The 25,889-nt window shown below is 40.1% G+C and overlaps 2 protein-coding genes across 3 annotated transcripts in view; one reads left to right on the top strand and one right to left on the bottom strand.

Annotated features, from left to right (window-relative positions):
- XYLB (xylulokinase) overlaps positions 1-11,695 on the bottom strand; it is a gene marked incomplete at both ends in the record, with an annotated part of 85,332 nt that extends 73,637 nt beyond the window's left edge. For both annotated transcript variants that reach the window (XM_079538703.1, XM_079538704.1), the window contains 8 exons: positions 147-219; positions 2,507-2,572; positions 3,888-4,016; positions 5,414-5,500; positions 7,469-7,549; positions 8,644-8,713; positions 9,608-9,690; positions 11,651-11,695. In XM_079538703.1, the coding sequence (XP_079394829.1) occupies positions 147-219; positions 2,507-2,572; positions 3,888-4,016; positions 5,414-5,500; positions 7,469-7,549; positions 8,644-8,713; positions 9,608-9,690; positions 11,651-11,695 (634 nt within the window). The remainder of the gene's footprint in view (positions 1-146; positions 220-2,506; positions 2,573-3,887; positions 4,017-5,413; positions 5,501-7,468; positions 7,550-8,643; positions 8,714-9,607; positions 9,691-11,650) is intronic.
- An 8,643-nt stretch (positions 11,696-20,338) lies between these two features.
- LOC306948811 (uncharacterized protein C9orf152) lies at positions 20,339-25,490 on the top strand (the record flags this gene model as incomplete). The annotated part of the gene is made up of 2 exons (XM_079538510.1): positions 20,339-20,567; positions 24,934-25,490. 2 exons carry the CDS (start codon positions 20,339-20,341, stop codon positions 25,488-25,490), a joined length of 786 nt encoding a protein of 261 aa, XP_079394636.1.
- Between the last annotated feature and the right edge of the window lie 399 nt (positions 25,491-25,889).

Genomic DNA, 25,889 nt, shown 5'->3' with positions numbered 1-25,889 from the left:
AGCTTAAAAACTAATACACTTGTCATTATAGCTTAAAGACCAAAAACAAATGGCAGAAACCTCATCCCACTTTTACATCAGATAGGAAGAGAGACAAACTTTGCCTTGCTAAATTGTCACTACCAGAAAACCCCATACATACTTACCATCACTGTAATCAATGGGTGCATAAGCTCCTAGGAAAAGGGAAGCTGCAAAACTGCTAACTAAAGAGATCCTCTGAAAGAAAAAAAACAGTGAGATAGTGATTCTCATCAGTACTGACTTCAAAGAAAGAAAATAACTTAAGTAATTGGAAGCAGCAGATGTTAATGGATGCTTAATGTTAGGGAGAATACACTTAAAAGTACACCTCCAAGGATTATTCAGTTCTATATTCCTGCTGAAGCAACATGGCAGACATCAGTTTAAAGGTAACCCTATGATAAAAGCTGTTAATAGTTTTGCATTCTGAAACATGCAAAATACACCGAGTATATTAGCATATCTATGTTATCATGAATTAATTCACAACTGAGGTATATTCTAGATCTCACTTCAAGGAAAAACATAAGAAAAAACAACAACTGGATGATCGGGGAAACAGCCACACACACTGGTCAACCTGGAGTGCAGGTCTGCAAGGCAAGGCTCTGACAGCACCTCCATCTGAACTCTTACCATGCCAGCAGAGATGACAGATCTCCTAGGATTTACTTCCAGGAATTGGTAATCTGAACTAAATCAGCATCCGCTGCTCTCCCTCAGGTTATGTTCCAACAGCGCATTAGATGCTGCAGGGCTTCTAGCACCAGCTCTAAAATGCCCTGGTCACATAACACAAAACACTGATGCAACATGAACTCACCCCCATTTCAAGTCTGCTAGAGGAACTACGAAGTTAATCAGCTACTGCTGAGCTTTCGGTAGGATCAAGTATTATCTGCCCCCAGAAACTGGCATAAAAGCTAACAAATTCCTTATTGTGCTCTCTAATTCAATAGAGTTACAATTGTCACCCAACAACTAATCAGAATCAAATCTCTATGAGCCAGCAGTGACAGGGTTTTGTTATTAATGACCATGAAACCACTGCTTCGCATGGCATTCAGAGATGTACTATAGCCAGAGTTCAAAAATGTACTTATAATGGCCAGGACACTTAATGATGCACTTGCTCTTCATGCATCTCTCCCCAGGAATATATCACATTGTGCTTAGATAACAAAGGCCTACCTTCTGCGGTGCCCCAATGGGCACAAGCTGCCTGAAATGGAAGGAAAAGGATGAAGTTAAACTGTGAATCAGCTAGTTTATCAAGCTGACCTAGAGGAGGAAAGGTATCCACCTTCCACATGCTGCTGAAACTATCAAGCTGCTAAGTGTTTCTTGTGGGTTCCTAAGAGCACAGACATTTGTGCTAGAACATAGCTTCTTGCACATCCTTTGCTGCCAAAAAGGTGGCATCGGTGCCACCAGCCTTTTGCCTTAGCTTAGTCTGAGCAGTTCTAGTTCCCAGGAACTCACCCCCCACTCTGCCCCTGCCATTAATGCATCTTTCTCCAAACTTATTCCTAAGCTTACCATCAACTTGCATTAATCCCGTTTCATTCCAGCCTTTACCAGCATAAAAAATTATATAATGAAACAAAAAGGAAAAAAAAAATAGGCAGCAAAATTTGCAATTCACTTCCCCACAAAATTAAACATTTCATGCAGGAATAAGATTTTTAAAAGTTATGATCAATGCTAACAAGAACTGCAGTAATGTAAAAGTACAAGCAGTCTGACTTCATAGGTCAAGATGTATGGCATTCTCAACTCACAGGACAGGAACTTCTCCCTTGTTTATATCACATCTGCATGGAAGTTTCACCTTTCAATAGTTTCAAACCATTTTAGTCACAGCTAGATGCAGACTTAACAAATTGAGGTAAAGGAATTTATATAGATTTCTAAAAATTAAAAAAAAAAAAAAAAAAAAAAAAACAGGAGGAAACTAAACAATGTGTTTCATTCGTAACAACAAAAGTTGTTTCCTGCAAGGGAAAAATTTCTGAAGAAACATCTAGAATTGACTGCAGTTGGTTCCTATGCATATCTGCATGGCTGCCAGCTTTGTATGGCAGAACAACCACACTTCTGTATGCATACAGCCAGTTGTCACTATTAAAATTTCATCTGTGTGCTTAGCTGCCCTCTCATATTTGACCTGTTATATATACCAGCCTATTGGCACTCAAATAAAAGCCTGTAATAAAACTTACTCCACAAAAGCTAGGATCCAGTGGAGCCCACTGTGTTACACCAGCATTCAGGAATTGATGCCCGATTTGTGTTTATCTAATGACTAACAAATCCACAAAAAGCAAAATAAAGAAAAAGTCACAGAATTTTATCTTAAAGCAAGCACAAAAGTAAAAATACTTTTAGGGGAGAAAAAAAAAAAAAGGCGACATCACAAAATTCCACTTAAAAAGATTTTCAACTGTGATTTCCAATAAGTACAAGTTGAAGTTGAGCCAACCTCAGTTTGTGCGTAGACCTCGGGATTCTGGTTGTAAATCTTTGCTATCTGGTTTCCTGTAAAACGCTGAGAAAGAAATGCAAATGCTTAGAAACACAAACCTTAAATGGAGTCAATAATCATTAACTCTGTGTAATGAGTTCAGTACATTGCACTTTGGATATTTAATTTGTCTGATGCATGATGAAAGTCAGTGCACAGCAGGCAATCTGCACTAAACAGGCTATAACACATGGTCTCATTATGAGAATTTTGCTCACCTTTAAAAAAAATCTGAGAAAAAAAAACATTACTATACATAATTTACATTTCAGAAATGACGGTTCAGTGGAATGAATCACTCTTATTACATGCTCAGGAACTAACACTATTGAAATGCTGCCTTCACCTTCTTAAAAAGGTTTAGGCTATCCAACCTGCGTGCCTCTCTGTGAGGAAGGTAAGTGGGAACAGGCAGGAAGTTTTATACTTAAAGAAGCAACATCAGTACAAGATATTAACAGTTTTGAGAAGAACTATTTTTCCTTCATGTATTATATCAAATAACTAAAAGCCCCATAATACTGATCTTCCAAAACCTTAACCTTTAGTAAGTTAAAAATAAACCGTTAGTAGTATATAAAATCTGATTTCAAACACCGGCTATAAACCTTTCATGATTCAAAACCAGAATGAGAATTCTGGGAGGTTAGAGCCTTACTTTACTGAACTAACAGCGAGAGCAGACAGGTGCAAAGATGCCTGCAGGGCAGCCCCACTCCCACTCCATAACTCTTTGTCATGGTTGTAAGAGAGGGAAGTGCTGGGAAGATGAGATGAGTGACAGAGCACTCCCTGATAGAGTCCCAAACTTCTGAAGCTCACTTTTCTTAGGTTAACACAGCTGCTTGTTAGCCTTCATGGAACATCAAAAGGGCAATCTAAATTACAGAAGTAGCCTAGAGCAGTGATCCCAAAACACTGAGTCATTAACCCCAAGTAAATCTGTAACACAAAGTGAATTGTGATCCCAATGGAAACCTGGCTGCACAGGAGCTCCCAGCAGAGAGCTGGACCCTGAGACCGTAAGTATGGACACTGAACACCACATCTGGGGAACCACAGGCCAAGAGCAACAGCTTAATCCAACTTACTCCTGCACTGCTTCTTGAAGTAAAATTTCTAGTGTTTTGCCTAATTTTACTTGAGAATTTCCACAGAATAGGATTTCCACGTCTTTCTTTGTGAGCTTACTGTAAAGCATAATATCACTGGAGTTTCTTTAGAAACACTGAATAAAACTGCCTCTTTTATAATTAACGGCTGATCATTATCTGCTGTGATGTGACAGAGTTGGTTTTGGTCACAAGACTGCTGAGGACTTTCTTGTCATGCTTCTTACCTCATAGGCTCGAGAACCAGTGATATTTGCTAAGTGCTGTGCTCCTCCCACAGCATTCTCCAGAGCGCTGCACTGCGAAGCTGTGCTAGAATCCATCCAGATGGGGCTGTTACTGACAGCAAAACAAGCCTGGAACAAACAGTATTCTATAAGAATAACACCTCATCTCTAAGAAGTCCCTACTGAAACAATAACAACACAGCAGACAGAGGAGTCAGCTCACAGGTCAGTTCTCTGATGTCCTTTCAGTAACTAAAGGAAAACAGTATTGGTCAGTATGTCAGCCAGTGGTGGAAAGCCTAACCCAAATGTCACACCTGAGGGAAGCAGCAGGCTTTATCTGCTGGTACATCACACATACCCTGCAGCTGAACATACTGCAGCAACGTATCTGTACATTCCTTTGGAGGCCAAAGCCCCAGGATGTTTTATACAAGCTCAGACTCACTTTGACAAGCTTCTTCCCTCAACACTTAGATGATCTTTCTAGAGCTCTTCTAACAGATTTCTCTTCACTGACTGGCATAATAATTAAGCAAAACAATGAGGCTTACCACATCACCAGATAGCATTTTCATTCCCTTTCCAAGATTTCTACATGAGGTATCTCCAAAATTAATCATTTAATAGATCAGCTTATACAAATGCCTCTCCGTCAGTATTCGATTGTTGTTACTGATCTGAGATTCACAGAATACCCCAAGTTGAAAGAAACTCACATGGGTCATCGAGTCCACCTCCCAGCTCCACACAGACCAAGCAAAACCCAAACCTGTATCTGAGAGCAGCGTCCAAAGGCTCCTTGAGCTCTGGCAGCTCAAGGTTGTGCCCACTGCTCTGAGCGAAGAACATTTTCCTGACACAAGCCCTTCCCTCTCATGGCAGGCCGTGTTGAGCCTGATTCACCCCAGGACACGGCTGCACATTGAACTACAGATAGGACTTCCAAAGGAAAGCTGTTTTCTCCCTATTTTTCAAATACTAATTTGTCAAGTCTACGTGCAAAACACATCAAACCCCTGCCTCCAAAAAAGTACTCAGGTTCAACAAAGTATTTGGTAGGAGATTCTGTCCACTTTATCATTTCAGAGCTAAGTGTAAATTTTTATTTTTTTTTAATATTTTCCAATGAAAACTCAAGCACTGCGGGGAAACTCTGGTGCAATAATATTCTTCACCATTTTTTCTTTTAATATGGGTTAAAAAACCTACAATATTTACAGGTTGTTTACAAAAATGTTATGTTTAAAGAACAAACAGGCTCTAGCTCTGACATTAAAAGATTCTGGGATGCCTACTGGCACCAATAAGCTTTTAAAACACTATATACTTTCACTCAAGAGAACAGGAAATGCCAGGAGCTCTGGAGCTGAAGGAATAACCAGTACATTTCACTTTACACTGCAGGAAAATGCAACCAGAGAAAACACTTGCAGGGAAAAAAAAAAAAAAAAAAAAAAGCAATGCATGAAGACCAGGCAAAGGACAGTGCAGCTCTCCTTTCAAAGTTCTTGTGTGAACATTACCTTCAGTGACTGATGTAAAGGCAGCTCAGGTGATGCATTCTTTAAGATTTGGTTGCTTCCTTTCTTCCAATATACACTTCCATGTTGCTGTAAGAAGTGCAAAAATACAAGTTGGAGATAGCCTCCCAGGATATGAACTTTGCAGCTTGATCTGAATTTGAAGCTCTTAGGGACAGAGAACTCCCTCCAAACTACAAGAAAGAAAATGTACCTTCTCAAACCCAAGTGCCTCATATTAAAGGTCTATTTGAGACTGAGCAAACCAGAAAACATAGGAGTTGAGACAAATATGACCTTAAACTACAGCAACTTTTAGTGGAAGCTGTTATCACACTACTAACCCATGCCATTAGCTGTTTCTTTGAGGGCTCTTCCAGCTGTAGCAAGAGCTGCACAGACAATTTGTTCCTGGCTCTACCTGCACAGACCCCAGGTCCCGCAGTCGCGTGCCCATCCCAGCCACTGCTAACCAACTGCATAATACTGAATAAGCTGCTTAACCTCCAACTCTCAGAAGCCTTTCTAATGTCAGACAACTCTAGCTGTTCATATTTAGATCACCCAAAGCTAACTATAAGGCACCATTCAGTGTTCCACTAATGATGAACCTCACAGGCCCACAATTATTGACCCACGTTATGATCCAGATGGTATCAACGTTTCTGTTCCAGTTCTGCTGACAACTGAGACCAACTGGCACGCTGGTACGCCTCTGCTATCTGATTGGCAATACAGAGACAAGATTCTTAAGAGAAAAGGAAGAATGGCAATGTGAGTTGGAAAGTGGCAGTTAAAGGAAATCTATTCTACCTGAAAGAATCTGAATGTAGCAACCCCAAGTTATAGAAGCATAGTGGTTTTAATTCGAAGAAAGAAGTTGAAGCAAAGGGAACACTGGCAGTTTGGAAAACCAATTCCTACTTCTGCTTGAGAGAGCTGCACTTTCCTTCCAGTCTCTAACTTCTATTCCACTAAGGAATTCCTAACAAAGCCTTGATGCAGGTTATTATTTTCAGACACTTTGTTCCAGCAAATAATACATGGAGATCAAAGCAACAATTTAGATTAATTAGCCCCAGATCTACTTAATGAATAACCTAGCTCTCATGTGTCAGAATTAGCTATGACTTTACTGGTTTCCTCACTTTGAATACAATTTTAAAATCTGCGAAAGGTGCAAAAGCTTCCTTGTTTCACTACCAAAGTATTAGGAGACAAGCAAATTAACTAATTATCATGATGGGTTTATAAATCTGAAAAAAATAAACTAAAAATGGCAGAACAAATCATGGCAAAGGCAGAATATTTGTCCTCTATGACAAGATGAATATTTGTCCTCTTGACTGCATCAAAGGCAAATCTCTGTCCTAATCAATAAAAACCGTGCTCAACAAGACTTTATTATGCCTTCAGCAACCTCAGCTAATCATTTTCTTTTTTCTACCCTGTTTCTACAAGCACCTAGATATGCACAAAGTTATCCCAGCCACTTCAGATCTGCGTACATAATTTAAACAACAGGAAGCCAGCTATTTATGCACTGTACAGTGCACTTGTTTAGATCAGTAAGTCTACCCTCCACTCCCATTACCTTCTGTAGATTGCTCCATATGTTTCAGGTTTTAGGCTCCCTTGAGTAACACATCTTTTAATGGCTGCTTAATATGGAAGATTTGATATTACTTGATGTCTTTAAGATCTACCATAATACAGAATGGTTTTAAACTGAGACAGGGAAGGTTTAGGTTAGATCTTAGGAGGAAGTTTTTCACACAGAAGGTGGTGAGGCACTGGAACAGGTTGCCCAAGGAGGCTGTGGATGCCCCATCCCTGGAGGCATTCAAGGCCAGGCTGGATGTGGCTCTGGGCAGCCTGGTCTGCTGGTTGGTGACCCTGCACATAACAGGGGGGTGAAAGTAGATGAGCACTGTGGTCCTTTTCAACCCAGGCCATTCTGTGATCCTATGATATAATTATTAAAAGGAAGTATATGACTAGATAGTATGCCTTCATTAGAGTTTACGTTAAGAGTGATTTCTCTTTTTATGAACTAACCTGGCCAGCACCAGACAAAGCTCTGACTTGAGAGAAGTTAAATCCTGAAGACTTCATCTTTTCCAAAATCATATCCAGAGCCTACAAGAACAAACAGAATCAAGAACGACAGTAACGAGATACCAAATTATGCATACTCACAGGCCTTGGGATTAAAGAGTAAACTCATGTCATCACTTGTAAGAGTTCATTGGCAGGTAATGAAAAATTAGCTAATGACAAATTAGCTAATGACTATGGATTTCAAGAAGCCGCATACATTAATTTACTAAGTAAGAGTCCATAAAAGGAAAGTTGAATCACAAAGAGGAAAAAAAAAATATTTAAACTAGCTGAATCACAAAGAACCATTCTTTGAAATCTAAATAAAAGGAAGATTTAATAAATTCCAATTCATTTAAAAGCAACTATTAAGAGAGCCAGATACAAAACACAATTAACTTTTTCCGTTCTTAGTTTTGGAGATCTATGACATTTTTAATGGTGTGCAACCTACAAGTCATCCTACAGGATGCTAAAAGGCAACCTCATTATCACCAACTCCAGCATCTGCTGAAAGTACATTTTTGCACTGAAGTGCCTAGGTTACTTTCGCTCTATTTTACTAAAATTTAAAACCAAAAAAATCAATCTGTCTTTATTTAAGCTGATTCAGATCTGCATTTCTCAGACTTTCTTGATAGATGGACCACCATAATGCTTCAAAATTTCCCAAGAAACCATTATCATATACTAATTTAATAAATAAACTGTTTATTATGTTTCTACAGACCACCTGCAACCAATTTACCAAATCTTCTTGTATTATCAGACAGAACTGCTGTTGATCACCAACTGGGAATTCTGTGACCTTTTAAATGTCTTTAACTATTCAAATCACAACAGCACCATGCGAGAGCAAGAGTTGCAGAAACTGCTTTCAAAACAGCAGACAATGTTATCTGTATTTCAAAATAAATGCCAGTCAAGATGACTGGGAATTACTAAATAAATTGCTCTTCAACCACTTGCCATTTGAGACACGAATCAGTTAGCAAAGTTCATTCTAAAAAGACAGTGCAACCTGGATGCTGCACAACCACAGTAAAGCTAGGCAAAGCTTCTTATAACAGAAAGGAAGCTGAACCACATACTACAAATACTCCCAGAGGGCTGACATAACAGCTCATCCATACCTTGACCCACATTAGCACAGGAGAAGTGACTGTCAGTCGGTCACTGTGAACGTGGGCTCCACCTTGAGTCCTAAAAATGGAAAAATAGTATTTTCTTCATAAATTCAGTACATTTTTACCCATCAAGCAAAGTTTTTCAAGTATTTTAACGACTAAAGAGAGCTTGCAGTGTTGTTTGGGGGTTTTTCTTTTTTTGTTAGGAGCAAAGAAAAGATTAGAGTTTGAAAGCTGAAAAAGGTCAGCTCTTAGGAAACAGCATTAGAGAGAGACCCAATGCTAAAGCAAATAAATTGCAAGGAAGGACTTTGGTCCTGGTGTAAGATCTGTGATAGACTCTAGTGCTGATGCTGCTCATTGGCTCCACACAAGTAACAGTTATCTTTAAGTTTCCTAACTGTCACCATTAGTGACTTAAATCTAGAAGATGAAACTCCGTTTTTTGCTGTAAGCAAATGTACTTTACTGACACTTATGACCATAGCGGATGGAATTTGTAAATTCTCATCTATAAATCAGAATTTATACATTCTAATGTGCCATTGGGAGCCACTGAATCTGTCTTCAAAAGCCTTTTAGAAGTTCCTCTCATGCAATTTATTCACTGTTATCACAGCATTCCATCCTGACACAGAGGCAGTGCTTACTTCTGTGTCCAAAAAGAAACAGCCACCTGTTAACAGCAAAAGTCCCAGATGAGAAAATACACATTGGTTAGTTTACACATAATGCCTTAGGGTGAGAGGGTCTTTTTATTTCCTCTTTCTCCTCTTGGGAATTCTTGCCATATTTACATATCAAGCAAGGTAAGGGCACAAACTTCACTTGTGAAGTACAAAACACAAATGCAGCATAACTGCTTCCATACCTCTACACATACCAACGAGAGCAAAGCAGGCAACAGACCTGTCTCAATAGTCAAAGTTCTAAACGAGATTATCCAAGTAAAATACAAAAAAAAACTTACTTAAATTCTGGAAGGTCTTTATCAAAATTAACATTATCCTCATAAATGACTCTCAGATGTTCATCAATAGCAATGACTTTCAGCTAGAAGAAATAAAACAGGATGTTAACAAAAACCGTCCAGCAACATAATTAGATAGCACTGGTAATTCATTTATAGTAACTCAATTCTCACAGATAAAAAGGGAAAGAAGATCACCCCAATCCATACAAATGACTGTAAGTACGGACACAATTTTACATGAAACAAGTCATTGTGTGAATTTACAGCATGTCAGTTACCCAGCAATGTGTGTATTTGATTGCATTTTCCCTTACACTTTCTCTCTCTCTTTAATTACACTAGAATAAGATGCAAGCTAAAAGAAAAAACAGTAAACGAGATACACCATTCCCAGCTTGCACCACAGTAACCAATCCATCCAAGGAATACAGTATCTTAGGTTAAACACGTTGTATTTTCTGTGTGTTTTTCTTAATAGCCTCATCTTCAGTGATAGGGCTGGAGCACGTCCCCTATGAAGACATGCTGGGGGAGCTGGGCTTGTTCAGCCTAGAGGCTGTGGGGTGACCTCACTGCAGCCTTTCAGTACCTAAAAGGAGCCTATAAGCAGGAGTGGAGTCAACTCCTCTAAAGAGCAGGTAACGGCAGGACAAGGGGAAGTGCTTTTAAGTTGAAGGAGGGAAAATTTAGGTTGGATATCAGGGAGATCTTTACCATGAGAGCAGAGAGGTGCTGGAGCAGGCTGTCCAGAAAGGAGGATAAGGATGCCCCATCCCTGGAAGTGTTCAAGGCCAGGTTGGATGGGGCCCTGGGATAGCGTTAAATATGTAGGTTGGTGACCCTCCCTCTGTTTGGGGGGTTAGAGATTCATAATCCTTGAGATCCCTTCTAACCCAAGCCATTCTGTGATCCCTTGATTCTGCAATATTATCCAAGAACTTTGCAGACCTTTAAAACACTTTGGGGATCTTCCCTTAGCCCTAAACAGGGAGTAAGCTGATCTCCACCAGGCAAAGCTCAGAAGACATTACACAGCTGCGCACTTAGCTTCTGCAGCCAATGCAAAGCAACATCCCAATCTCAAGTCCATCAGGCTGAGCTTTCTTGCAAGCACTGGCTAGGAGGTACCAGAGAGTTTCCCACTCTAGCTTTTGTCAAGTTTAACTAGTGATGAAGAAAAACATTAACAGCCTCAAATAAAAAGCAAGAATGTAGTTCATGTCCTGCATTTTAACAAAGGAAAGAACGCAAGCTGCTGCTAAATGAACAGACTGAAAAAAAACTACAAAGATCGTCATCTCAAAGAGCCGTATTCAAGTAACAAAGCCATCGCATTTGGGGGTGGGTTATTTAATTTTAGCCATATTAACGTAGGGCCTCATTTATGCACTACCACCACTCATTACCAAGTTGGTGCACTGTGCTAGCTTTAACATGGCTCTGACCAGCTGCAGCTTAATTGGCTTTCTGCTTGCTATGTTCTCCCTTAAAAATAATCAATTTAATACGAGTAACCTGCATATGCCTCTTCAGCACAGCCATAATGAAGTGACTTACTTGCATCCCTGCTAGTTAAACAAATTTGGGCAGTGTGGTTGACACCAGACTATGCTGACAATTCCAAAACTGAGGAATTCCAGAATTCCCAGCAATTGTAAAACCCTCAGCATTAGAGCGCACAGTTCTACCAACGCTGATTTGGCCACCTGGGCCAAAGGACAAGAGGCAGAGGAATGCAGCCCGGTTCGGACGTGCACCTTCAGACAAACAGCAGCAGCACATCGCTAGAAGAGGTGGCCCAACAACCTTACGCAGGCAGATGGAGGCGTGCAGAAGGCTGGGCGGATATACAGCAGCTTGCGCTCTACAGCAGCCAGCAAGAGGCAGTGTTCCCGACTCGGGAAGAGGAAGCGCCGAATTCCCGGGGAGCAGCACGGCACGGCCCGTTAAGCGCGAGCAGCCGGCTCCAGCCCGCAGGAAGCAGCGGCGGAGCCACGTAAGGAAGGAGAGGAGGGAAGGGAAGGAGGAAACCTGCGGTACCTGCTGCGTGCTGAAATCCCATCCCAAGAAGCAGGGGGCGGCCATGTCGAACCCCGCCGGGCAGGGAAGCGGCGGCCTTAAGCCCGGCCTTCCCCCGGAACAGAGCTCCGCACCGCAGCGGCTGCTTAAAGGTGAACCCGAGTTAATGAGTGTTCGGCTGCGGCTGGGCGAGCAGCGTCAGGTTCTGTGAGTCTGCAATCAGGGAAGGTCCAGCTGGACAAAGCTGAAGCACCGATCTGTCTGAAAGCGAAGGCGTGTCGAATGGTCACCCGGTTTGTAGTAACGCTTCTTTAAATCACAGGATTGCAGCGGTTGGTGCTGCTGAGATTCCTCTGTCCACGAAGAGATCGGGCTGGGTGGATCTTACTGCATGTTTCCTATAAATAAGGACAGATATGGAATTGGTAGGCTTGAAACGCTCCCGTTTTCAATGTACAGTTGCTCACAAAAAAATAAATAAAAATAAAAAATTGAAGTCACAGAATCACACACAGGCCTGTGTTGAAAAGGACCACAGTGATCATCCCGTTTCAACCCTCCTGCTATGTGCAGGGCCACCAACCACCAGACCAGGCTGCCCAGGAAGTCAGCCCTAAAGAAAGCCACAGGAATGATGAATCGCTTTGGAAAGAGACAGCTGTGCAACTTTCAAAAGAAGGTGTCAGTACTGAAAAAGGAAGCTTTTTCAGGAAAAGTACTGAAAAAGGATTAATAAATTACATAAAGCAGTCTTACATCGTGAGAATGTAAGAATCAATTCCGTCCTTCAGCAATGAGATCATCCAGCGGTCAGACTGCTGTGTGAAATGCTTGCCTTTAAACAGCACAGAAAAGTTATAGGATTGGGATAACAGCCCTAGTGTTATCAGATCTTAAATTATTGTGGAAGAATGCATAAGGATTCCACAAGGACAGAATGGGAAAGTTAATTATGCTACTTTTACTGTTAGGTCTTTCTAATGAAAATCAGGATGTTCTCAGAACCTCATTCTGTCTTTCTTACACCTCATCCCAACAGGTCAGCATTCTCCCAGATTTAATTGCTTCTGTATGGAAAATTGACATTGCAGCTTTTCTTTCTGTGTTAAGGCTTATGCTGGCGGTCATTGCCATAACCTCTAAAATCGTTTCTTGAAAGCAAACAAGGATTAGAGCTGTGTTGTTATCAGTGAAGTTGCATTCATGTGCCACTGATGTTTTGGTACTGACGAGTCCAAAATTTCCAGAGAGCATGGACAAAATGTCACCATCACAGATTAACAGTTTGAGGCACAGCAAAGATTAATCACTCACAGCACGTATATACAGTAAAGGGAAAAGTGGGCTTTTTCCATTTTCCTATCAACCAGCTTCTGCAGTTTTGCACAGACCTGCTATAACAAAGGAGCAATACTGCTATGCTTTAGGCCTCTAGCTGTTCTGGTAAATTTTAACTACTCAGCTAACTAATGATATTGATTTCCCCCCCAACCTAACTACTGTGCTTCAGTATCATCCTGTCATCTGAAAGGTGCCAGAAAACTAGGGAACAGCGAGACCAGACCTTTGTTTGATACTAATTAGCATTACCATACTGACTGTAGTCCTGATGGATGTGGGCTACATAATTGAATGGTAGGTGAAAGTATTTACACCTTCATAGGAGAAGTCCACAAGCTGCTTCAACGCTACCCATCCTTTTGCTTCCAGCAGATTTGGGGCCTCTACCTACTTAAGTAGCTAGACAGCCAAATATTCTCCATCCCAAACAAGTACTTCATATTGGTACATCAGCAAAGGTTGGCTCAGCACAAACAAGACAGCATTACACGTAGTGCATGTACACAGCTGATATCCCTACAACTAAGGCAGTCCATGTTAGACCTAGCATTGTTAGGCTTGGTGGCACAACTGTGCTTTTTCCCATAAGAAATCTTGTGGGTCTTTAATTAACCTCAGAAACATCAAAGTGTGCTACGTTGGGTCAGATGAATTTCTGCCTATTTGCCAGCCAGTCTCACAGTCATATGCAATGCTGCTAATTAAGTGGGAGAATGTTTACAGTTCTAAGTTCTATGTAACGTAACAATAATACTCCACCTTAAGGAAAAAAAAAAAACAACCTCAGTGTGGGCACTAGAGCTGCTTTCTGGAAAGATACCTGAACAACAATAATTCTCTAAAGGTCATCCCTTTTCTACTTAGCACCACCCGTATTCTGTTATCAGAATTTTCAGCAATGTTCAACCAAGTGCTGATAATTCAAAATACCACAGTATCATAAATTAAAATACAAAGTTGCTGTTCTTTGTAATGAGATGAACCTGTAACATCAAAAATGTTTTCCCTTCTGTAAATACGCACTTATCCACTAAAGTACTTTATGCTAACAATTGTTAGCAGACACTGTAGAGAACCTCAGCTTTCACGCTGCAAGAATAAATACTTATTGTTTAAAAGTAATGTATCAGGACTGTTGTTATCCACTAATTTTAGTGATTGCACTGTGAATGAGCAAAAGTTTATAAGACAAAGATCCAGCAGAAGCCCCTTGCACGAGTTCCACTACAGGAAGCCCAAACCAGTTGTTACATTGGGACTGAAGACATACCTTATTTAGGTGTAGAAATTATCTGCAGCCTTATTGCAGGATTTAGTTCTTGGCACGTGTATACTCAAATTCCCAGGTGTTGGACTGCACTAACTAACTAAGGGCCATTAAGAGGCCACCCCTCATGAAGAACTGGCACAGGGTTTCAGATAATAGCCTATGAAAGCACAGGAACAGTGGGTACTTGCAAAGAATTTAAATGATGGCTTCGCTGCCCAATCTGTTGGTTATACTGTCAGTTTCATGTGTATTGGTCAGGTCAGAGCCTGCACTAAATCATGTACATAAAATCCTCCAATTTCATTTCTACTAATTTCAATAGAAATCTATTGAAACCTCTCCACTTCAGTAGGCGCTGAATCAGGCACTGTGGAATTGCTTCTGGGTTTATATACTCTAGTTTTACAGATGTCATTTCACTGACTTCAGTTATGTTACTAGTGATTATGAAGTGCAGAACAAATTCCTCATGAGATCCCTGCATGGAAGTGAAGGATGTTTCTGACTGGCAAATCATTTTTTTAGGACACTTCCCTCCTCTGTACAGATTTCAAGTCCACATTCACTCCGCAATAGTGGTAGCACTCAACCATCCTCTCTGGAGGACTGTCTTAACCACAGTCATTTGCGAGGCTTATTCAGTCTTACCCACCTGGCAGATTCCCTTCAAGAGGAATACTGAAGTGGCTTGTGTCCTAAAGCCCAAAAGCAAGATGTTGTCATCCTGATAAAACTTTTCATTAACAACAGATTAACCAGTTCTTTCGTGCTGTATCTGATTCTTATCACTCTTACAGATAAGTACATTTTATTGATTAAAAACAATCAAGGGTAAATTAATTCCTACTCAAACAATGCCTTAAGTGGAAAAAAAATAAGAGCCAAGCCTTGCACTTTTTAGCACTATCCAGCAAGAAGGAAAAATTATTTTACAATCAAGAATAAATCAAATTAATGTAGTTTACAAGTGAAAAAAAAAATCAAGGCAGAAAATTTATATAGCTTATCCAATCATTTTTAGATCTTATTTGAACTTGGAACGTCTCCTTGAGTTCCTCCATGCAAGTGTTTTTTGTCTGTTGCAAGAACAAATAAATGTAAGTGGCTGGAGCCATTGTAACTCCATGGGCAGGAAACACTGAGAAACAGCTCATATAGAAAATATACTTACAGAGCAGTACCATAAAGATGAGCTCTGTTTATCAGTAACTGGAATTTAAGACATTCAAAAATCAAGGAAACTGCAGTGAATTTCCAAAATCCTCTCAAGGCCTATTTGTGAAGGCAATTTACTTCCCTCTCGTCCACTTCTCATGGACAGTTTTATAACGTTAATATCATAGAATGATAAAATCGTATGAGTTGGAAGGGAGTCTTAAAGACCATATGGTCCAATTCCCCTGCAGCGAATAAGGACACCCACAGCAGCATAAGGTGCTCAGAGCCCCATCCAGCCTGACCTTGGCTATCTCCAAGACTAAAACCACCATTTTGTTTGTCATTCTGATTTAAGAAACCCTGTAACTAAGAAGAAAGGGAAACAGGAAGGAAAGATGGCAGGGTTCATTTGTGTACAATGTCTAAAAAGTAAATAACTTCACTTAATTCTTTGACTTGCCTCTGCACATTGTCACTCACAAGAGGGCATCTGAGGAGTTCTCAGTGGGCAACCAAAACAAAACCACAAAATGAAGAGCAAATCCTGACCTTACGTTTTGGATGCTGACTGTTCAAACAGAGAGAGACATTCCAGTCCTACTCATGCAGACAACCAACAGAGTAAAGACAGCTAACAGTGCAAAGCTTGGCATTTTAAATTACTTTCCATAGCAGTTAACGTTCCAAAGGAAAGTTAATTAATCCTCAGCACCAACAGAGTGAAGACAGAAGAACAGAGGTTTTAAATGCTGCTTATGCCGGGCACAAAAAAAAATACCCCACATGCAGGACATCTGCTGCATTTAACCCCTCACCATCAGCACAGTTTAATTTAATGTAGGTGAATCCATCTGAGCCAGGCTCTGATTCACTTGATTGAGCTCTAGGAGTCCCTGTTCACTGCAGGGGAGTTGGACCAGATAACCTTTAAAGGTCTCTTTCAACTCAAATGATTCTGTGATTCTATGAATCCAGTGATTTTGACCCTACTGCCTTTATCACCCACAAAAAGCAACCAAAAACCAAAAGCCACAGTGATTGTGCAAAGGAATGGCATAGCACCAAGGTTTCAACACATGCAAAACCAGATATGAGAAGCAAAAGGTCAGCAGATAAAAGAAACATCTCAAGACCATTCTGAAATCTTGCACCATGGGCTTCTTCATGCCACTCTCATGGATGTGCAGAGAACACCAAAAAATGATCTTACATCACTAGAGAGTGCTGTGCTCTGACTACTTAACCAGTCCCTAACTGCAGTGTGCCTGAAAGCTGTGCTCTGAGTAACAGAAAGATATGCGCTCTTGTAAAAAACCTCATTAAAAAGTAAATGATTACTATTGATTCTGCTAATATTGTCTGGAGCACCAATAAGGGCAGCTACCCTGTTTCCATGTTTCTTATTTGTTACTAAATTTTCTAACAATCTAATAGTTTCCAACAATTCAAACTATGTGTAAGTAATACATACATGTCTATAGAAAGCTACAGAAGGGGGATTATCATAGAATTACAGAATCACAGAATGGCCTGGGTTGAAAAGGACCACAATGCTCATCCAGTTCCAACCCCCTGCTGTGTGCAGGTCACCAACCAGCAGACCAGGCTGCCCAGAGCCACATCCAGCCTGGCCTTGAATGCCTGCAGGGATGGGGCATCCACAGCCTCCTTGGGCAACCTGTGCCAGTGCCTCACCACCCTCTGTGTGAAAAACTTCCTCCTAAAATAAAAAACCTAATAAAACCTAAACCTCCCCTGTCTTAGTTTAAAACCATTCCTCATTGTCCTATCATTATCCACCCTCGTAATCATCTAGATTAAATCTAGATATCTGTATTCTGTCTTTGTACCCCTCACAAACAGGCCACGTGCCTGTAATTCCCCACATGAGCAATGTGAATAACCATATACGCCTCCAGCCCCAGGTGTGCCATAAAACCCAGGGCTGCAGGAATTGCATTCAGTCGTAGTTAACTGTTCTGAGCATTTTTTTTTAATTATCTTTAAATCAACAGTGATTCCTACAAGATCCTTCAAACATTTTTAGAATAAAAAATGATTTACTACTTACAAATTAATTAGTATGTGATAAAATTAGTTGCATCTTTTTAAATGAGATTTTGCAACCAAGGTCAAGGGCAGTACGCATCTACATCAAGTTCTGAAAACCATTGCTTTTGGACTGTAATATACTCACAAATTTATTTTGCTTCAAGGAAATGAAAAATTGCTTCCATTGTGTGATGGATGGACAGACTTAAGAGAAAATATAGCACTTCAGACTTCAGTGGATAATGAAATTAAAATCAGTCATAGATGATTTTAAGAGTTTGTTCAATTAAAGACAAGGCTATTTTTTAATTAATTTTCTTTCAGAAACCTAATCATGACACTGAGTTTTCAGTACTGTTAAGAAATGCACGTAGCAATGCTAAAAAGCGGCTTGGCTGCTCGTATTCCTCAGAAACACGCAAAGGAAATTTGGGCCTCTGATGTTTTAGGACTAAGCCTACAGTCACATCACTCCAATAGTGCCATCTGCTGCATATTTTAAAAGCACACAGCGGTCTGCAGATCTGAGTACCTCCATTTAAAGAGTGAGTGATGACTGGCTTAAACACAAATCATCATTTCCATTTTGTATGTATCAAAGACAGATTTTTTTTTTTTCCTTTTACCTAAACAGGCTGGAGTACAAAGGAAGGTGTTCCACTGCAGTATAAGAACAGAAGCCTCAGGTAAGCAATTTGCAAGCTTATGTCAGTGGTGTAACAAAAATTAGTTGCATCAGCTCACTATACATCAAAACCACAACCCCATTTTCTCTGTGATCCCCAGGATATTGGATCTGCACCTCATTTTATGAATCACATCCTGACTGCAACTTATTCACAAACCACACGTATGTATGTGTATATACACGCCTTGATAGCAAGCAAAGTAAGCAGAGCCAAATGCATGCATGCACACAAACACACTCCACCTGAGGCAGAATCAGGATGCCATGCTCACAGCCGTTCCCTGTAAAGGAAACAAATCCAGTGTGTAAGGGACGGGCTGAGCAACACAAAAGCTAATCCTGTTCCTGGTTCCCCTGACCTGTTGTACCACCTGCACTCACTCTATTTCACTGGGCAGCTCTTTTCTTTCGTTCTGTTTTTGTTATTTACCCATGCAACTGTCTGGAAAGAGGCTGCCTTGTATAGCGCACGTGCAACTGAGCGTGATGGCCTTCCATGAGCCTGAGGCAATGCTACAGCACGAGTGATCAAAAATGATAACACTTCCTGATCAGATAAAAACTCCTACTTTCAATGCCCTTCTAATGGGAAGAGAGGTGGACATCTTTTAAGACAAAGTGTACATTCACGTTAAGGGATGGGATCACGGTAATTCTGTCTGCAGCACACACTCAGGGTGTACAAGTCACTTTCTCAGGAGGTCAGAGAGCCACACAGTGTGACTGGAATTTTAAGAAGGTTGGGGAACTTTTATGGCCATTAATAATGTTTGTATTGAATACCAGCTCAAGCTGCAATGAGATTAATTAAATCTCCTGCCCCAATGCAGATACCCACTGCCTGAAGGTCCAAAGGAGGACTCCATGTGCCAACAACTCAGAACAGCAGAAAAACAAGGCAGCCTTCTGCAGAGCACTAGTGTTTGTCACTACTGAAGGCAGAATATCAAAGCAGATACTCCAAAGCCATAGCACATCAGAACAACTCTTAACACAACACATGCTTTTTCAGGGCTCAGGAGGGAGAAGATGACTTGACAAATAGTCAGCATCTGATCGACTGTTGTGCTTACTTTTCTTTCTGGTAGGGCAGAATGGGACTGCAGCTGAGCTGGGGAACATGATTTGCAAGACACATGCATAATAGAAAGGCAAAAGCAATTAAGTGAATAAGTGAATTAAAGCAGATTTACACCTGTGAGCCAATTGAGCCTTACCAGAACCGTATGCATGTAACTCTGTAGCAAGACTTGTCACCGGAGTACACACAACTTCCAAACAGATTACTAAGATCTGCATGTTTTTGAACCTGATTCAGTAAATCATTTAGAACGCAAATGAGAGCATAATTTCTCCCAGTAAGTGGAAAAATACAGCATGCAGGCATTCCTTCCACACACTGCCCTTTCACACTATTTCTGTGCAATGCTTCTCACTGCAAGGAACCGAGCAGATGAACAATTAGATTGACACTGAACAGTGTTTCAGGCACACAACTCTCTTGGATCCTTGTAATAGCATCAAAAGGACCTGTTTCAGGGACAGAAATGTGCAGCTTATCATTCAGACACTCTCATACTTTAACTCGTAGAAGAAAAAGATGTGTTTGGGTTGGTTTTCTTTTTAATCTTTCCCTCACTGTTACATAAAGCTCTGTTTTGACTTTGCACCCAGGAATATCTTTACCAAGGTTATAAAGGTTGTCAGTTCAGTCTTCACCCTACTGCCCAAGAGGCTCCAATAAGAATGACACTGGGTGAAAGTCAAGGAAGGAGAATGGGAAGGAAAAGACAAAAAAAAAAACTGAAAAGAAACCTGAAGATTTCCCTGATGGAATTACTGTCTTGGTCAGGTCACCATGACAGCACCCCTTTAAGAGTTAGCCTTGCTACATAAACCAGTATTATCCAGCCCTTTGAGCACCTGACCGTGTTCAATGAGGTTTTGAATTTCACTGTTTTTTTTGGCAAAGCCTCATGTGTTCACAACCTTAAGTCAACATTAAATCCAATCATAAATCCTGCTATCACCATGAAATCTGTATGCAGGAGCTCAAAGTGTGCTGCAGGAGAACAAGCTGCTTGAAATCCACAGCTTCAGAACGGACACTTCTGAAAGAAGTAACCCAACTTAGAAAAGAGAATTATTTCATCATTTAGGAAGATTTCAGATACTTTGATGTGCTTTTTTTGCCAACACAATGAAGGAAATGTCCTGCTTCTGCACGACTTTTTCTTCCTTGTGGGAACAGATGGTAAAGGCTTACAAATGCACGACTGGTATTTTTTCAGTGACTCATACCTCAGAGCTACGAGATTCAGATCATCATAAGCAGCCAACCAAGATGGATGTAAGCTTACTTGAGGAGCAGTATGACCACATAAAACAGAAGCAAAAGCTGCAATCACACATTATTGTATTTAAAACAGGTATGCCTGGATTTATAGGAAACGATGTAAATGTAGATGCAAAAACTTTCTATACTGAATAACTTCTATCTTTGTTCTTTTAATGCTTGGCTTCAAGAGAGGGACAAAGTGTCTACTTTTCTGTCAGTTTAGGGTTTTTATTCATTTCACTAACAGGCAGTCTTTTGGCTCTATCAGTAAGTTTCACAGCGGAAAAACATCAATTTGAAATAGATGAATGCATTTGATTAAAGGTTTTACAGGTTTTAAGTTAGGAAAGTAAAATTCTTAACCTTGCTGTTTATTCTTACAGGAGCCATATACTTCACGTCTATCATCAATCTATTTGTGAAATGTACTTTGTCAAATTCTTCCATCAGAACAATCAGTCGTGGATCTTCTGTCTCTTTTTCTCTTCTTTATCTATGTAAAGAAATGCATCCTACAAGACTATAGGAGGCAAAACCAAATATCAAGCAAAAGTTGGGCATCTGCTTAGAAAATAACTTCTACTAAGTAACAGTGGGTATCTAAGATATAATCTTGGAACAAAAGGTCCCTTTCTGAAAACATTTTCATTGCACAGTGCTTGGAAAATAGAAGAAGTGACAGTGTATCAATCATCTTTCTGCTATGCCAGACAGCTTTTATAAAACAAACATTCAACTGTTTTGAAGTTTTCAGTTAAACTACTGCTTGCAATATTGCACCGACATATTTCCAGTTACTTTCTAAGTTAAAGTGATACTGAGAATACTAAATCAATTAATGAAATTGTCTTTGAATGCAATACCAATATGCAAAACGTGCTTAATTCACCTCTGGTGTTAGTAGTTAGCTGAACAAATAGAGAACTTAGGCTATCTTGTTCTTTACATTTTTCTCTACGTTTTTCAGCAGTTCTGGATTTTGGCTGTATCTGACTAGGAGGGTCATTGAAACAATAGACAGAACACCTTATTATGAACCAGAAAATATACTAGCCTCCTCAATATCATTTCACCCAAATGGCTAGAAATTCTAATGTTAAACAAACAAGCAAAAAAGCCTATTTAAGGAAGAAAGGGATGTGAATGTGCGAGCTTATTTAATCAGGTATGGAAAGACAACTAACTTGAAGGCAAAGGAACAATATTAGCCAGTTAAAGAAAGGAAGCAGAGGTCTGTATTCTAATGAAATTCAGATGAAACTTCAAATGTAATACACATAATCAGAGCAATTTTTTTTTCTTTTTGGCCAGGACACTAATTGAAGATTAAAGAAAAGACAAAGTAGGACCATACAGCTCTAAGAATTTAAAAATTTAGTAGGGCTGGAAGTTGATATACATGTTGTCATATGCATGCACATAGCCCAAAACATTAACAAAAACACAGAACCTATGGCAATGAACTTCTGCCTTTAATCACCTTGTGTGGAAGGGGTTAATGTTGCTGTGAGAAACTGCTGAGTTCTCAGCACCACTAAAGCTAACCTTAAACATTCATGTGGTTTGGAAGTTGGAAAAACCTATTACGTAGCTCAGCACTTAGAAGCTGTTACGTGCATCAGTTTCCAAGAGGATGTCAGGATGCAATAACCACCACTATAATGAGATAGCATTGCTACACTCCTTAAGTTACAAGCCTGAGCTATCCAGAAATTCCAGCTCATTCCACAAAGCAGTGTGCACTGCTTTTCTGTACTGACAGTTATCATTTCCTTGTACTGCTACCGTACTCAGAGGGTAAAATTGTTGCTGAAGGGCAACGACAGCAATAAGACTACAGATGCACACAAACCTCCAAGGTCAGAGACATGACATTCCATGGTAGAAGGATGCCTTCATTCCTTCCATGGTCCCAAAAATTCCTGCAAAAAATTCTAACTGGGAAAACCTTGAATTGCTTCCTGCAGATAGGCCATCTGTCTTTCCATGGTGCCACAGTGGTTTTGAGCATTGCAGGTTTACAGCACTGCAGTTGGAATGGTGATTTCAAGATTCCATAAGGACTTCCAGCTCTGCATCTCATTATCTGCCTGGTTTGCCAGAGCAATTGAATTGTAAACCTTTAAACAGAATTTCAGACTCTTTAACTTTTCTAGGTTTTTGACTGGTGAGCTACTAAATGATAAGTCACCTTAAAACAGCTTGCCTCTGGTTTGCCCCCAATACACACAGCCACATTCATATTTCTGCCAGTTCCTGATTCTTTGAGAAAAGGGATGACAAGATTTGAAGATCTCCAGGTAGGGGATAACACGATAGTGTGTTTATTGTTCATTGGCTAACAAGAAGAAAAGCAGTATTTACTTTAGGAATTAAAATAGCATTCAGAGCATGCAGTAACAATGGAATAAACACTGGACCTCTGACTGCAGAAATCTCTTCCAAGACTTCAAAGATCAACTTCTGTTAATTCAGAATCTATGATGACAGCATATGAAAAAGGCCAAATGGTAGACAACCTTACTGCAAGGCTATTATGTGCAATTCAAAAGACCTGTCTTTTCTAAAAGAAAAAAAAGCTTGATCTTAATCAAGCTTTCTTCAGAAGTTCAGGGAGTGCTGAATGTGCATTAGCTCAACAGAGCATGGCTCAGGGCTCCAACATTTCTATTACAGCTCACTGCTCAACTTTGTGTGTCGCACTTGTAGCCAAGGAATCAAATCAAACCTGAACTGAAAACCAGTTTGGATTATTTGACTTGGACTGATGCATTACACTGAACTCTCTGATCAGCTCAAACCAGACTGTAATTCTTCTGAAGACCAGTTCAGATGATTCGAGATAAAACCTGATGTTGCCTATAAACACGAGTTCATCTAAAAGTGCAGAGATATCTACAAGAATATGCAAAGCTGCACCCCTGAGAGTCTCTCAGTTCCTCCTTTCTCTTGTCTTTTCTCTCACACGTGAAGAACAAACCCTCCTTTGTAGCCTGGTGCTGTTGTGCTGACCATTGCTGTGCAAATGGACTTTCCTAGAAGAAGACTGACCATAAGACTGGCCATAACTTTGATTCTCACTGTTTCATGATACAAAATTGTGCGTTCTCATCTCTAAGAATGGCTTCACACTAGGAAATTCTTCTAGTATATTTCACTGTATAGACATATGCACAGACACATGCTCTAAGCTTAGCGTGTGTTTTTGTCTCCTCTCTCCTGATAACACTGCACAAAAGCAGAAGATGCACACGACTCTTGCTTCCCAGCTCTTATCAGATCAACCTTCTGTGGCCAACTGAGGGGCAGAGAAAATTCTATGATACTGTACAGGTGTTGTTGCTTTAGTAGTGGGAGCCAAAGACAGCAGCAAAAGCCTCTCCTTAACTCAAGCCCCATTGTACAGGTTCATTTACTGCCAGTAAATCAGCTGCATCTGATATCTTCAGATCGTTTCTCATAACAGTGATATGAATGACTGTTAAAAGGATTTTTGCATTAGCTTCTTTTTTATGGCAACATCCTACTCCAATTAGTTTCAGTTCAAATTCAAGGTTAGAATTCTCTTAAGTGGCTATTCAGATTTTGTGTTTCAAAATATAATCAACTCTCTATGTCTGTTCTTTTTCACATCAATATGCTTCATCATTTGTATGAAAAAAATTCAGTTCCCTTAACTCAACCCCATAAATAAGGTCAGCATTCTGCACAAGCTCCACTTTAAGCAATATTTATAGTAACTAAAGTGCATTTAATTAGTGCTTACAATGTCAACAGTACTGTTTGTTTATCTTTAGTACAATGGCTCAGATTCTATTCATTTTCAAGGCACAGAAGGCCAGTCATGTTCAGTAATTTAATAGCTGCTACATCTAATTAAGGTAGCATTAGCATTTCTATTTCTAATATCCTATGCATTTCCAGCAGTAACTTTCATAACACATTAGAAATTAAGCCACAGAGATGGGAAAAAATAATTAAGTAATAAATACAAGCCTATACATTAATGATTCTGCGTTGGGAAAAAGAGGAAAGAAATTCAGAATATTTTGGGGTTGTGAATACAAGCTTCAAACAGTATCATCTTGAACATCTGTGTCTCAAATCACAGTACCAATCGACACATTAAGCAGGCCCCTGTTCACCTTAAGAATTTTTGCTTACAAGCAGTTAATTACTGAAAGTCAATTCTCAATCTGTGTTGTTAATGAGTCTTAGAGTAGCGCTTAGATCAATATTGACTTGATAAATTTCCATTATCGTTGAACTGACTCTGTGGTAGCATTCATGTCTTCAAACTGCAAAACTGAGTGAGGAATACTTCTCTGTAATCTGGTATCAAAAGAGTTTGAACTACTCTTGGTCACAGATGGAAGGAGTACAGGCAGTTCTTCAGCTGAAGCAGACCCTTAATTTCTGCCACCCTACTCAAGTGCATATATGTGTTTCTCTTACAGGTGAGCATGAATCCGTTCTCCCAGAATCAATGGTCAATGCTGTTTTAATTAATAAAAAAGTTAAAAATTCAAAGTCATTTACGGAACGTGTCCCTGTCAGAAAGGTCAGGCTGGAGGTAACCAGCAATGGCACTGCACACGACAGCTCACCCTGGCGTACTCACCTGGGAATTCACCGCCTGGCACAAACTCCCTGTAAGAAAGCTCCCTGGGATCTTTCCCACTGCAGGAATGAATCGTGCAGTTTTGACAATCAGAGACTGGTTTCCAAAGAAAATGGCACACTGCAACACAAGGAATTAGAAGAAGCGAGTGAATTATCTGTGCTCAGTTCAACATTGAGCAGTTTCAGCAAAGAGAGTGGCAGCACCATCTCAGGAACTTGCCAAAAGCCTGCTCTGAAGTCAGACACTTCAGCAGTCGGGACGCATCAGCACATTTCCTCTACAAAATATATGCCAGCTTGTCACAAGTTAGACTTTTATCCTTTCCCTAACAAAAAAGCACCCAGAATTTCAGAAGCAGCAAGGAGGCTTGGATTATATGTCTCACAGTGAAGACACTCAGCAGTAAATAAAGTTCAGTCAAAAATTTGAGTAAAACTTAAAGCAGCAAAATAGCATTCCTAGTTACTGTGATCAACCTGCTGAAGGTCTCCTATTAGCCAAGGAAGATCTTCACAAAATAAATTGTTGCTGTACAATCTAAAGAGAGTTGTAAGGAAAATGTTGGACTGAAACAGAAGCTCACTTTTGTTATTCTAGATACTGGAGCGATTTTTCTGGGCTGTTTCCCCTCTATTTTCAGATTACTTATTTAGGAAAAAGACTGCATCATAACAACATTTGAAATATCTGAGAGCTATAGCAAACATTAGCAAAACTGCTGATGAAACGACAAGGCTGAACTTCAGTATGGTAGGATTTGACTAGAAAATTAAAAAAATGAGCAATGAA

The sequence above is a fragment of the Tetrao urogallus genome (genome assembly GCF_951394365.1).
Source record: "Tetrao urogallus genome assembly, chromosome: 7".
Classification (NCBI taxonomy): domain Eukaryota; kingdom Metazoa; phylum Chordata; class Aves; order Galliformes; family Phasianidae; genus Tetrao; species Tetrao urogallus.
Note: the sequence above shows the minus strand (reverse complement) of the source record. Positions and strands in the feature narration are given on the sequence as shown.